This window comes from Crocodylus siamensis, chromosome 1 (genome assembly GCF_052110815.1).
Source record: "Crocodylus siamensis isolate JL-2025a chromosome 1, ASM5211081v1, whole genome shotgun sequence".
NCBI classification, from domain to species: Eukaryota; Metazoa; Chordata; order Crocodylia; family Crocodylidae; genus Crocodylus; species Crocodylus siamensis.
This window is the reverse complement of record NC_143395.1, coordinates 150772607-150787408: the sequence shown is the minus strand read 5'-3', so window position 1 is coordinate 150787408 and position 14802 is coordinate 150772607. Positions and strand designations below refer to the sequence as shown.

The 14802-nt window shown below is 42.2% G+C and overlaps 1 protein-coding gene across 1 annotated transcript in view; it reads left to right on the top strand.

Annotated features, from left to right (window-relative positions):
- STRN (striatin) overlaps positions 1-14802 on the top strand; it is a 91753-nt gene that overhangs the window by 56265 nt on the left and 20686 nt on the right. Inside the window, 5 exon segments of the mRNA XM_090045353.1 lie at positions 710-796; positions 1373-1516; positions 6076-6212; positions 12642-12817; positions 14283-14330. Coding sequence (XP_089901479.1) covers positions 710-796; positions 1373-1516; positions 6076-6212; positions 12642-12817; positions 14283-14330 — 592 coding nt within the window.

Sequence of the window (14802 nt, the reverse complement as noted above, 5' to 3'; positions counted from 1 at the left end):
CATTTTGGTAACTTATGCTACTTCAAAAGGATTATAAGTACGGCTCAATGTCATGTTTTTTCGATGGAGGGCTGAACTTGGGTGACGCAGTACAGAAATTAAGCATCTTTCCATGGAGAAACCATTGTTGAAAGGGCATGAACTTAGAAATTGGGAAGAGTTGCAACCTGTTATCATCTGTTCATGATTTTAGTGAAAAAGTGGTGAGCAAAAGCATCTTGGGGAAGTGGTGGGGCACAGGGTAAAACCCTAAAGGACTAAATATCTTATTGTTGAGATGTGAAATTTGTTTATGTAATTTTCCTCTCAACATAGATGAGTATCTAGAGACTGAACTGTTATTCAGTAAAATGTTGTGCATTTACTATAAATCAAATGCTGTAGTAAAACAGTCTTGCAAAATCTTTCTTACTGTTTGCCTGTAGCAAGTAATGCTCTGAGACCAGCAAGTAAAATACCATCTAGTATTTTTATCATTGTTATGGTAAGGGTGGGCAAAGTGGATTTGCAGCTGGTTTAGAAAACTTACGATTTTGCAAGGCTGCAGTAAAATTTTCTGTGAAGTAATATAATAAAATCATACATATATTAGAATACACTTCTATGTTAACCTGCTTAAAAATAGCTGTATTATTTACTGGTCTAGGGAAAAAAAACATATTGGACTATGGGTAAGAGATTTTCCCATTCTTAATTAAACTTACAACAGGAAAAACTACCGAAGATATGTTTCAGCCTCAATCCTATATAAAACAGTCAAAACAGGGATGTGGGAAAATGATGGAGCAAAGCACAGGTAAGTGTAAAGGGCATGGGTCTTCACCACATGTAGCTTCAGGAAGTAAGCCAATGAATCCAATTTGATTTGTGTTTAATATAAGTACCATAATCATTTAGACTATGTAAGACCACAGTTGTACACTACTGCACAAAGTAATTTTAAAATATTCACCAATGTATTAAGAATGATGCACAAATCATGTTACGCAAACTTTAAACTGATAGTCACAGTATTTGCAGTTATTTTAGGAATGCAATAAAGCATTTTTTTAAAAATCATTTTGTTGCTATGAGTTTATTTGGAGGTGGTATTTAACTTGATGCACGTAATAATGTAAATTCATAAGTGTGGGGGAAAATTATGCATACAAATACCTCAGTTGCTTCATCATTTTCTTTTCAAGTTCATTTCATGCTGGAAGGTTAGTTACTACTGGAAATAGGTGCTCATTAGTGACGTGTGTGGTAATATCATAATCAAAGATAGGATCCATTGTTGCTTGTCTTGATGTAATATATTTGATGTGATAAGTAGCATGGCTGCCAGTTTTGTTTACATAAACTGTTTCACTTTTTTGTTTTTCTTGGTTAGGGCCCAACAGGTCAAAGCTGCAAGACATGCTTGCAAACTTGAGAGATGTTGATGATCTCCCTTCATTACAGCCATCTGTTGCGCCATCTTCTAGACCCAGTAGCTCAAGACTTATTGAGCATGAGATAAACAGGACAGATGAAGGCAAGTATATAAATCTATATGTGCATAGCTACAGTTTGCACTTGAATGTTACTTTTCATCTATGAGTATCAGACTGCTTTACAAATACTAACTTAGCCTTGCAATGTCCATGAGTAAGGTAAATATTATCTGCCCTCATGGGGAAAATTGAGAGATTTAGAGACTTGACCTAAAACCATTTAAAGCTGATGAAAAGGCTCATTTGACATATGTGGGTTTTGCAGTATATGAGCCCTAAGTTTGGCACATTAAGGAGAGACATCTGACTCTACCTCTAGTCTGACACCGAGCCCCAGGCCTTAACTACGAAGTCATCCTATCCCCATGCATAGTATATATCCATTACTTTTAAAATATATATTTTAATGCAATGAAAACCTAGTGAAAGATACTTTGCAGTTAAACAAAAGGCTTATCTCCCATGCAAATACTTGCAGTGACAGAGTCCAGAATTACAGAGAGGACAGGCAGTAATTTTACTTAGCAAGATTGCCCTTTTTCGTAAGTTTTTAGGGACTGTATCTGAGATTCTCGGTGACATGTGGCTTTCCATCCTGGAATCTGTGATAGTAGGTGTTGTCTTTGTGGCACTGAACCACTTGCCTTAAAAACAAAACAAAACAAAACACCCCCCCCCAAAAAAACACCCCAAAAGCTACCCCTAAACATTGTTGTTGTAACTTAGCAACCCCTTGAAATATTGGGGGAATTTGTATTGAACATTTTCTGTCATCAAACTTTTATTTTGGCTTTTACCACCCTTGAGAGAAGATGGCATTCAATTTTTATGTTTTTTGTAACAGAGAGAATCAGTTTGTTTTGTAAAAAAAGAAAACCAAAAAAGCCTAGTTTATTTCTCATTAGACAAACTGAAATACAAAAAGGAAACAGTTTAATATTCATTTAATAATAACCTAAGGTCCCCAGCCCTCCTTTGATACTTGTGATATGATATACAAAATGTATTTGTATCTGTTTTAAATCAGCACACAACACATGAACCTAGAGTGTGTGCTATCTGATATGCTGACAGGTAGTTCAGGAAAAATGTGCCAGATTTTCAGTGAAGACAGTAGGCTAATGGTTCTTAACCCTTTTAAGCTCGAGATGCTCCTTGTTAGTCAAGGCAGCTCTGAGAAAATGGTTCCTTGATTCTAACACCTAAACTCTAGGCACCTCTTAGCTTTCAACCATTTTTGACTGGAAAAATAATAGATCAATCCTCCTGTTGCAAATAATTCAAAAAGATCAAAGCAGGTCACAGTATTTTTAACACTATGGGATTTCTACTTGAAATCTCTTGATTTTTATCTCATGAATCATGTGTAGGTGTTTTACACCAACAATACTACTCTTGCAGGGCACTGTGTCACCTTTAAAAGGGTCTCTCAGCGTGCTGGGGTGCTGCAGTAACCTGGTTGGGAATCACTGTACTAGGTTATACTTGTCCCCTAGAGAATTGCAGCAACTTTTTCTGGCAACTGGTAATGAAGAACATCAAAACTAAAGGCAGATAGGAGATGTTATCACTCCTGAAAATCAACTTGCAGGTGCATGAAGTGATACTGAATAAGCCATAAATGCAAATGGAAGAATAAGATGGTATCAACATTAGTAAAGTAAAGGAGAAAAGTGATGTTTTTGATTTCAAAGACAGAAATTTGGATAGGATTAAGTTGTGTAGAGCCTTGAAGAATAGGACAAACAGCTTTTATGTTGTTAGAGAAGTCCAGAAAGAGACAGTTGCAGATTTATAGAAGTGCATGAAGGCACTTAAGGCAGACAGTTTGTCACATTGTGGAAGGACTGGAGAGGAGTTGTATAGAAGAATTAGATGCAGTAGCCATATGATAATGGGCAAGTCTATGCCACTGGCAAGTGTTACATTTATTGCATGAATCATGTTAACTTGCTGCATATTCATCCAATTTATATGCGATTAAAATGGGAAGCCAGCCATTAAGATGTTCTGCACTTTTAATGTGGAACTTTGAATATGTTGCATGTCCAGACACTAAGAGGACAATGAAATGGGAGAGGAATTAGCTTGTTGATGGCATTGGATAGTAGGGTTTAACAAATCCATCTAGGAATAGTGTGTTAGAGAACTATGGGAAAAAATTCCTATCCATCTGAGCTAAAAACATTATAAGGTCAGACAGTCCTAAGAGTTCTAGTTTCCTTGAAACTTTTCTACCTGAGAGAGTATTCATGTCATAGCAAAACAAGTGTTGCAATCGATTGAAATTTGGGAATGCAGTACACACATGAGGATGAATTTGACATTAGTGTGTATGCTTATAATAACATGGAACACAGCTTTGGAGCCTGTGGTCTCATAAAATTGTGGTAGAAAGTGAGGAACTATCAAATTCAAAGGATCCCTTAGACAACAGCACAAAAAATTCCACCACAAACCAGTTAAACTCCACTATTTCTACAAAAATGCTGCAGGTTATTGAGGTGGACTGGTATGTTGAATGTTCATATTTTGTTGGTGCACTTCTTCCACTTCTCTAATTTGGAGAATTCTCAACACATCTCAAGAGGGAGAATGCAAATGTACAGGAGCAGACGGCAAAGAACAGTGTCAGAATAGTTTATGCTAGTATAATTTAATAAGCAGTATAACTGTTATCTGTGGCTGTGTCTACATGAGCTGCTGACTGTGCAGTCATTATTACGCAGTAGCACTGAGGAACAGCTTTTTTGTGATGCTGACTGCGCAGTAGCTTGTGACTGCTGCCCAGTTGTTGTGTCATGCTTTCTGCAACTCAGGGCTATTGTACAGTAGTCACGGGCTACTGTGCAGTCAGTCTTTCATGTAAACGTTGCCTGTAAGTCTTAATTGTTAAGTACAACTGTCAAGTCTGTCTACATCCCGTGACTATGATGTCCAAACATCTCAGTTTGCATTTTTTTAACCCAGTTTTCTTTCACTGAGTCAGATGCTTTCTATGGAAGAGGGGTTGAAATACTTAGCTTTTTCCGCCATAGTCTCTGAGGGTATGTCTAGTGCAGTGACTTGTAGCTCATGTGAACACAACTGAGCTGTCTCTAATTTTGTTCCTAGTGTAGCCCACATGAAGCTCAGTGCTCCCATAGCTAACTGCACAAGCATTCACCCAGATTCTTACAGACTGCAGCCTATGCTGAGCATCATGCAGCTACAGCTACACTGCTCTTAATATAAGAGCTTGCTAAATCGGAGCTAGCCTGGGTATGTCAACACAAACTAGTGACAGCAGTGTGGACATGTGCTTGGATAGCTGTGAAAGCAGCATAAGGAGGGGAAAGTCAAGATTTTTTGTCAGTACTTGAAATTCTCCAGAACTATTGCTTCACGAACATGTTCATGTTCCTCTCTTTCTGCTCGCTCATTTTTGTGAGGGGTGTACAGAAGCAGAGGAAAGAGCTGTGTTCTTCTATATTACTTTAGGCCAGGGATCCTCAACCTCTGGTCTGCAAACCAAATGCCGCCCACACAGCTTTGGAATTTAGCCCATAGGGCTCCCCATGGGTCATGAAATCTGGCAGTGGTGGAGCAGTGACAGTACTTTCACCCTTCCCCACTGTCTCTGTATGCCCAGATTGGGGCTGAGCCACACCTCTTTCCCTTGTTGGGGCTGGCCTTCACCCCCTTTTCACCATGGGAGTTGGTTCAGGGCCAGCTCACACCCTTGTCCACCCACAGGGCTGGGCCATGCCCCCTTCCTCTTACAGGGTCAGACCATACCCCCACTCTTGCAGGGCTGGATCGGAGCAGAGTCATGCCTCCTCCCCCTTCCTGGGGCCAGGTTGGGGTGGGGCCAAGCCCCCTACTCCCACATGGCTGAAACAGGGTCAGGCTGCCCCCTTCTGCATAGTCAGATAGGGCGGCACCATGCCTGCCCTGGGTGCTGCAGAGGGACCAGGCACTGCCCATCCAACCCGCCAGTCCAAAAAGTCGAGTACCCCTGCATGAGGCTAGAGGTATTCACAAGTGGCACAGGCAACCTGTTTATGTGGCATATAGCAGATCAGGGAGGGGGCAGGCAACAAAGTTGCAGATAGGGCAAGGAGCAGAAAACAAAGCAGCAAATCAGGCAAGGGAGTACAGGGCAGGGAGCAAAAAGCAGAGCAGTACATGGGACAGAAGACAGGGAATGGAATGTCCCATAAGAGGACATAAGCTTAATTTATGGCATGCCTGCCAGAAATATTGGCCCCCTGCTACTTCAGGCATTTTAAATTCCTGAAATATGTACATAGTAGTCTTCTCTTTTGCTGTCATGACTTGCTTTTAAAAGTCTTGAGGAACATAGACTTCAGGGGTATAGGTTTAAAAGTGAGGCGTTTAAAAAAAAAAAAAAAAATCTGCTTACTAGTAGATTTAGGATTGTGATTACTGTTAGAATTCGTTTGTGTTTTTCTGCACCTATATTGCCTTTGTCCTTGGTTATTAGTCGAGGTATTATTTTACAGAGCAGAATGTAATTTTATATTTTTTTACAAAAACTGTTAAGTTGTCTGCAAAAACCCATGAGTTTTGTTTGTTTTTTCTTTTCTTTTTCTTGTAGTGGAAGCTTTAACGTTCCCTCCTACTTCAGGGAAATCATTCATTATGGGAGCAGACGAAGCACTTGAGAGTGAGCTGGGTCTTGGAGAACTGGCAGGTCTTACGGTTGCCAATGAGGCAGATTCACTAACGTATGATGTGAGTATCTTGTAAACTGTACTTCACAGTATTTGATCTTGGGTTCTAACAACTCTACATGTACATGTATGGCACTCTCGCTGAAGTCAATGGAATTTGCATATATGCAGACTGCAGGAAAAACATTAAAACAAAGGAAATATAAACATTAGAGGGGTAAAATTGGCTTTGCAAAATGTAACATAATCCTTTTTAATAAAGGTTCCTGTCCTCTTTTATCCTTGAAAAGGTTTTTGGCAGCTTGACCTCCTAAGCGTTTTGTTCCTTTTGCATTTAGTAACTGCCTCTACAACTTCCCCTCCCTTGCAGTGTGCAAGTCTTGAGGTAGACCAGGGGTCCACAACCTGCGGCTTGCATGGCACGCAAGGCCATTTTCTCCACATGCCACAGCTGGCCTGGTCTCCAGGCATCTGGCACTGGCCGTGGAGCTTGAGCTGCTTACAGCAGGTGGTGGGGAGGCTGCAAGCCCTGCTGCCCAAAACCCAGGCTGGCTGTAGTCAGGAGGCTGCATACAGCTGCATGCACACCTCTGGGCAGATGGCGGGGAAGAGGGCTGGGGCAATACAACACCGGCCCCTCCCCCACAATCCTCCAGAAGGCACTTGTGCTTCTGCTGGTGCCAGTGCTCCGGAGCCTAGTGCATCTGTTTGCAGTCTCCTGGCTGCCTGTTGCAGCTGCCTGGAGCCCATGGCCGGACATCATGACAGTGGCTACACATGCATCCCCAGATGAATGGAGAGGGAGGGGCGAACCCCCTCCCTGCCCTGCACCCCAAGGCGCACATGCAGTTGTCACTAATATGGAGCCTGACTGGGGATCCAGGGTCCGATGCAACCTCCCAGCAGTCTGCCAAAGCCAGCCCCAGGCTCTGGGCTGCTGTAATAGGCAGCAGAAAGCCTAAAAACAGCTGCACTGGGCTCTGGAGCACTGCCACAAACACTGTGCTGGTGGCAACTGCACACTTGCCTTGGGATACAGGGCAGGGAAGGGGATGGGGCAGTGCATCCCCAGCCCTTCCCCCACCATCCACCGGGAGGCATGTGTGGAGCGTCTGCCAGCAGCGAGGATCAGGTGCATCTTAACTCCTCTGTGGTCTGCTCCTGGCATGCCAAGTCAAGGTGTGGGTCTGTTGGGGTGTTTTTGGGACTCCAGTTAAAAATGTTGCTGACCCCTGTGGTAGACCTTAGAAATAGAAAGCCAAAACCTTTAATGGTAATGTTGTCATTTTGCACATATAACCCAGCACCAGCCAAAATTAATAGAGCTTGAATGATACAAGGGAAGAATGGACTTCCATGCATTAATAATCCCCACTCTGCTGTACTTAAGCACATCAAAGGAAGAGACTGCAAGAGCTAGTGGCAGGGAGGACACCTGCAGAGCATCCTGACTACCTCAGTTCCATTTGGAGCATGCGGGGGCAGCACAGATGTCACCTTAAATGGCTGATCTGCAGTCATGGGGCAGTTTTTTCACATTTCTTTAAAATCTCTATTTTTTGGGAAAGTTGTGTTTTAGCTGTTTACTTTTAACCATCTTTCTGGAACTACTTATTTGGTGATCTTGCACTTTTGTATCAGTTCTTTGGGTTTTTATTTTTGAGGATAACCCTCTTATTGCTGGCCCCTTTAACATTCATCCTTGTTCACATTTTCTCCATAAAGTTTGCCTTTCAAACTCATTGGAGGCTTAGTCAACAAGATGTATGAACCTTTTCTTAACTGTAGACTAGCCTGTCTCCCAGCTGAGTTACTTGTTTATTCACACTTTGTAGCATTGCTTCTGAACCTGGATATGAATCAGGTGCTTATAACAGCAGGATTTTTCCTGAATTTTTAATAGACCATTGAGTCCCAAACTTTTTCAAACAATGAACCGCTGTCAGGCTCAAAATTCCTTGTAGATTGCCATGTATCCTGATCAAACTTCTAATTGAAAACTCAAAGTGAGTAAGCGTCATGACCCACAGACCGCTGTTTGGGAATCACTGTTACAGATTGTCTGAGTGGGTCAGTCTTTTAACTTTAGACCTAGGAATTAAATCAGATTTAAGGTAGCAGATGACTATTTCACTTGAGCAGTGGCAGTCATTGGTGGGATTTGCAAAGTGGCAATGTGATGGTAGATTCATTTAAACATCCTGACTGGATGGCACGTCTAGGTCAAATACTGATTTTGGAAACACTGACTGAGTCCTTCAGTCCCAGTATTCTATATCCCCTTGTGAAATCCAAAAATCCATTCAGGTAATTTAAAGTGGGGGGTGGGAAAGGGAACTGGCGTATTTTACTAGAACTAAAGTAACTGTTCTTACTTTAGAGGTTCTGGGATGTCCAGGTGCCTCATTGGAGATTGAGGTAGATTGGCCAAAGAGGCCATTAGAAATGCCACGTGCAATACTAGATGAGGAAAAAATAAATATGATCTGCTGTGAAGGCCTGCACTACATACTTTATGTTCTCACGTACAATACATCTTTTTCCCCAAAATCAATCCCTTGAAATTGGGGTACATGTATTAAGTGGGGAAGGTGATTTTCTGCCCAGGTTTGGAAACCCAAAGGTTTGATTCCTGCTTTTCATTGCAGCAGCAGTGATATTACTGTTCAGGTAGCCGAGGGAATCAATTGATTTAATGCCTCTATTATTATTCTTGACTCTACAGATGTTAACAATAGGCTCTCCTTTTGAATGAACTTAATGTTCCACTAATCAACCTAATCTTTCCTGGAAAATTTTTGCTGTCTGCTAGCTGCTCCTGGTCTCTCTCTTTTACAGCCTCTTTAGCTGTTTAGCACAGACTCTATAATTTTGAAAAGATCTACCCATGGAGACCTGTCTTCAGCATCAGCTAGGGGTTCTGCTTAGTTATGGAGGAAAGGGAGAGTAAATCAGCTGGAGATCAGGCTCTTTCCCTATTCCCGTACTTCCATGACCTCCAGGACTGGAAGAAGAAATGCCAGACGCAGCACTTGAGAAGAGAGAAGATATGGATGCCCAAGAGGGTGGAAGCATCTTCACCTCCACCTTCAGTAGTTTGTCTGGAGAACAGATATGCAGTGTTAGTAGCAGAGAGGGAGAAGCATGTTCCATTGGTGGAGGAAGACGAGCCAGGCCTCACCAAGGTGGGAAGGATCAAGATGACTGCCACCAAGAAGAAACGATGGATGGTGGTAGTTGGAGACTTCCTTTTGCAGGAGTCAGAGGGAGCCATCTGCCAACATGACCTGTCGTCTTGGGAGGTCTGCTGCTTGCTCAGAGGCTGAATCTGAGATGTCATGGAGGGATTACTGGGACTCATTTGGCTGTCTAACTACTACCCCGTGCTGCTTATCCATGTGGGCACTAATGATACCGCCAGGGGAGACCCTGAGCATATCAAAAGTGTCTACAGGTCTCTGGGTGCAAAAGTGAAGGGGTCTGGGGCTCAGGTTGTGTTCTTGTTGATTCTTCCGGTCAAGGGAAAGGACCTGGGAAGGACCAGGTGGATCCTCAGATCAACACCTGGCTGCACAGGTAGTGTTGCCAGCAGGAATTTGGCTGCTTCAACCATGCAATGTTTTTCCAAGAAGGATTGCTGGGAAGAGGTGGGATCCACTGGATGAAGAGAGAGAAGAGCATCTTCACAAACAGGCTTGCTAAGCTAGTGAAAAGGGCTTTAAACTAGGTTTGTCAGGGGGTGGAGACCAAAGCCCTGGGGGAAGTGGGAGACTTGGAGGAAGAGCAAGCAAGAGGGGGAAACAGCAGGGAGGTGCGCTCATACTTCGTGAGAAATCAGGGCAACGAACTAATCACCTCAGGTGCCTGCATGGATCCTGGGAAACAATCAGGAAAAACCAGAAGTCCTTGAACAATCGCAGAGCTGTGATGTGATTGGAATGACAGAGACTTGGTGGGAACTGACATGACTGGAGCACTGTCATGGATGGGTACAAACTGTTCAGGAAGGATAGGCAGAGAAGAGGAGAAGGAGTTGCACTTTATGTAAAAGAGCCGTATGATTGCTGGAGCTCCCGTATGAAGCTGGAGATGGGCCTGCTGAGCATCTCTGGGTTAGGGTTGGGGGAGAGCAACAAGGGTGATGTCATGGTAGGGGTCTGCTATAGACCACCAGACGAGGAGGATGTGGTGGATGAGGTTTCTTCAAACAGCTAGCAGAAGTGTCCTAGTCACAGGTCCTGGTTCTCATGAGGGACTTCAATTACCTGGACATCTGCTGGGAGGGCAATACAACAGTGCACAGGCAATCCAGGAAGTTTTTAGAGAGTGTTGGGGACACCTTCCTGATGCAGGAGCAGCCAACCAGCGTTATGCTCTTCTTGACCTACTGCACACAAACAGGGAAGAATTGGTGGGGAATGTAGAAGTGGACAGCAACTTGGGCAGTGATGACCACAAGATGATAGAGTTCAGGATCCTGAGGGAAGGAAGGATGGAGAGCAGCAGAGCAAGGACCCTGGACTTCAGAAAAGCAGCCTGACTCACTTGGGGAACTCATGGGCAGGATCCTCTGGGAAGCCAGTCTGAGAGGGAGAGGAGTCCAGGAGAGCTGGCTGTACTTTAAAGAAGACTTACTGAGAGTTCAGGAACAAACCATCCTGATGCACAAGAAGAATAGCAAGTGTGGCAGAAGACCAGCTTGGCTTAGCAGGGAACTCTTTAGTACTTCCGGGCTCCTGTATGCAAGCTCGGAGACTGATCTGATGTGCTGTCACTACAGTGCACCAGAGCAGACTCTATGAATTGAGTCTGCTGGAGCATGATAATTACCACACTCCAGCCAGCCTCTGTGTCTTGTGTATCAGTGTCCCTACGCTTCAAAATGGCGGCAAGAGCACTTTTATCTAAAGCTCGTTGGACATGCAATGCTCTGGGCACTTGCATTCCAAGAGCCGCTCTAATTAAAAAAAAAATGTTCTCCATTGTGAGGTACTGTACTAGAAAAGGGCATGCTAGCCTATTTTAATGCACGTTAGCTAAAGAGCACAGATTTTTTTTGTGACAGTCCAATGCATGTTAAAATAGGCTAATGCGCATTAAAGTGCAGGTATAGAGGTGCCTAATATGGGCCAAGTGGAGTGAACTGATAATGCAATCATATTTCGTTTGAGGTGGCAGTTGCTAGCTCTTAGGTGAAACTACTACTCTGTTCTCACCCTTTTTTTTTTTTTTTTCCCTTAGAGCGGAGGCACCTAGTTCTTTGAGGTGCTTTTATAGTTTCAGTATCTTTTCTTTTGTTCTGGTCAGTTATTTTTGGAAGAAATTTAAAAATATTGATGTATGAATTTAAAAAAATAGAAATTAACGCAAACAATTGTTTGCTTTGAGGTGCTTCTCCAAGGTATTTGTTGTCCTTCTCACGTTGTGCCTATATTTTCTTTTCTTTCACCTCTTATTCTGTGTGTTTCAGAGAATTTTATAAAAGTTACCCTATGTAGCTGTAGCTGCCATAAACAGTCTTTTGATCAAGAAATTGAGACTTAACTGAGCCCAACTCCTGTAGAGGTGCAGGAGGCAAGTAGGCCTTATGGCACCTAACTTCAGGTCCTTGGTATTGTTCACTGAGCTGTGAAAACCAGTTCCTTCTGGGAAGAAAACACTGTAGAGCTATTTCCATTTCTTTGTTTGCGTGTCATCGTCTCCCTTTTCACCTCTTCTCTCTCCTTCTCTTTTCTCCTCTTCTACCCCCTTCCCCCCTCTCAAGATCTCAATGAATTTGTGACAAATTGACATTTCCATCTAGGGGAACTTAATCCTCCACTAGAATAAGGAGACTGACCACCTACATGATCCAGAGTTTGCTGAAATGTACAAATGCATGTGACTGAAATTTGAAAGAAGTATCTTTCTTCCCAGTTTAATTTGTATTTTATTTGGGCATTAGTACCATACGACTTTGTTAACAAAATGCTTAATAGTCATAGAAAAATACGGCTAGAAGGGAGGGACCATATGACCATGTAAAGTTAACTCCTGCTCAAAGCAGGATCACTTCTATCTAAACTATCCTAGCCCAGGTTACTTGCCTTGAAGACCTTTGAATTACTGGTATACACGTGACCTCACAGAAAACTTTGCATAGGTGCAGGGGCATGGTATTATGGGGTGATTGCTTTTTATAGGAGGCTCTTACTTTTCATTGTTGAAAGTCATCTGTTCTTGTTATTTAAGAACATACTTAGTTCTGCTTATAAAGTACAGCTGCCCTTTTTAAATAAAAAGATGAGGTAGAAGGATATCCTATACATTTATCTTTTTAATACTAGCTACATAATTATGTTAGGGTTGCTGCATTTATGGTAAATAAAGAACTGTTAAAGGACTTGCTGTATTAAGTTGTATTCTATAAGCAACAGGTTAAAGCTTTGACTTCTCTTTTGTTGTTTTTTTCCCAAATTAATGAAAAGTTTGGGTTTTTTCTTTACAATAGATAGCAAATAATAAGGATGCGTTGAGGAAGACTTGGAACCCCAAGTTCACATTGAGAAGCCATTTTGATGGGATACGAGGCCTGGCTTTCCATCCAGTTGAACCAGTTTTAATAACAGCATCTGAGGACCATACATTAAAAATGTGGAATTTGCAAAAAACAGCTCCAGCAAAAAAGTATGACTTTAAAAAATGTATTTTCCTGCTTCTTATTTATTAAAACAACCTAAATAAGCATTTAGAGAGGGAACAAAAATGGGAAGGCATTGGGAACTTGATACAAGTCATTGGAATCAGTCAGTGGAAGTCCTTCCTTTGATTTCAGTATGTGGGGAGTCTTCTGTTGTATGGAAAAAATATGGACCATGTGGGAGCTATATGAGATCATTAATCTCTTTTTGTTTTTCTTTTTGAAAATCCTCTGATTCCCATATTTACTCTACTATGAAATACAATTTTTACTAAAATTTACTCTTTACTATAGCAAATCTGAGTACTTTGATTCCATATAGATGCTGTACTAATATCCTAGACAAGTATTATAAAGGTGACCCTTTTATGCATATACACATGTCTCTGCATATATAAATAAAAACAGAGGTGTATGTGATGTCAAACTGTCTGGTGCACTGCTCCTGATGTGCTGCTAGGACTAAATGGGTCTTTCCTGTTGGGAATTTCCAGTGAGAGATGCAGCTACCATAGCCAGGAACAACACCGCTCTCGCTCTCGCTCTCTCTGTCCCTAGAGCACTTGTCCAATACATAGCTTGTGAGCCAAACCAGGGGCTCCAGGACTGTTGCGCATGCAGCGCCTGCTCCAGCCAGTCCTGGACCTGCACTGCACCTGGCATTTGCAGGCTCTTCATGCAGTGCAAGTTCTGGACTGGCTGGAGTAGGTCCCATGTGCAAGACAGTCCCAGAACTCCTTGGGTGGGTGCCATCTGCAGTGTCATCTGGCCAGGGTGGCTACCACATGCATGGTGGCTGCTGCTCTAGCTGGACTGCATCACATGTAGCGCCCATTCCAGCCACTTTGGGATCTGTACTGCATGCAGCATCCAGCTGGACTGGCCATTGAATTGGGCATGCTGGCACAGTTGGGCAGTCCATGACCAGATCTGCCCTTCCAACTGGTTGCATGCCACTCATCCAGATGGGGTATGCTGTACTCCTCCAGTCTTCAGTGGAGAGGGTTCACAGGGAGAGTAACCAGATGATGGAATCTGGAACCATTCTTGGACTGCTATAAATTCACCTGGGGCTTTGGTATAACTAATCTCAGAGTTAGGGGTATAATTACCTCCCACTTTGTTATGCTGGGAAATAATGTGGTATAAAAAAAGTCTGTAGTTTTTTGAAAGCTTTCCCCCCCACCTTTTGTGCACCAACTAGTTTTATTGTTGTGAGGTTGCTCATGACTAGTCATCTTCCATTTGGGGGCTTCTTACAATCTAACGTTTCTAGTATTGAATCTCAAAGAAAAACTATCACCAGAGTTGAGGAAAATTTTCCATAGGAATTTGCAAGAAATTTAAAGTTGTTTTGGCACCTTGTTTCATGTATTTCTAGGAACATTTGTATATAATCAGATGATTGTCAGACTCTTCTGTGATTATTTTTCTTCCTTTTTTCTTTTTCAGGAGCGCTTCACTTGATGTAGAACCTATATATACATTCAGAGCACATAAGTAAGTATTTGACAAAATCATTGTTTAATTCTGAGAAATAAAACACTGTTCAGAGTTGTTCAAGAATTGATTTGTATATATGGAATACGTGGAATGACTAGCCAGTTTTTTATATTTGTATATATTTTTTTTTACATATACATACACACACTCTTTTTATATTTCTATAACAATAAAAAATTGGCTACTCATTCCATGTGTTAATATAGCTTCCACATTATCTATTTTTAAATGCTTCTGTGTGCTTGTATCTAGTCTGGCTATTCTTCTTCTAGTTGGGGCTTGTTAAAGCTACAGTTTTAAAGAGAAAAACCTTACATGCCCATGGTGTAAATCTAGTTTTGCTCATTGCTGCAGCACAGGATTTGTACTTGAATTAGTTTACAGTATGATGCTGTCCCTGTCAAACCAGACCTCACTTGGTCTGCTGTCTGGTACCATGTAAACCAGTACAGCCTGATACATGGTCAGG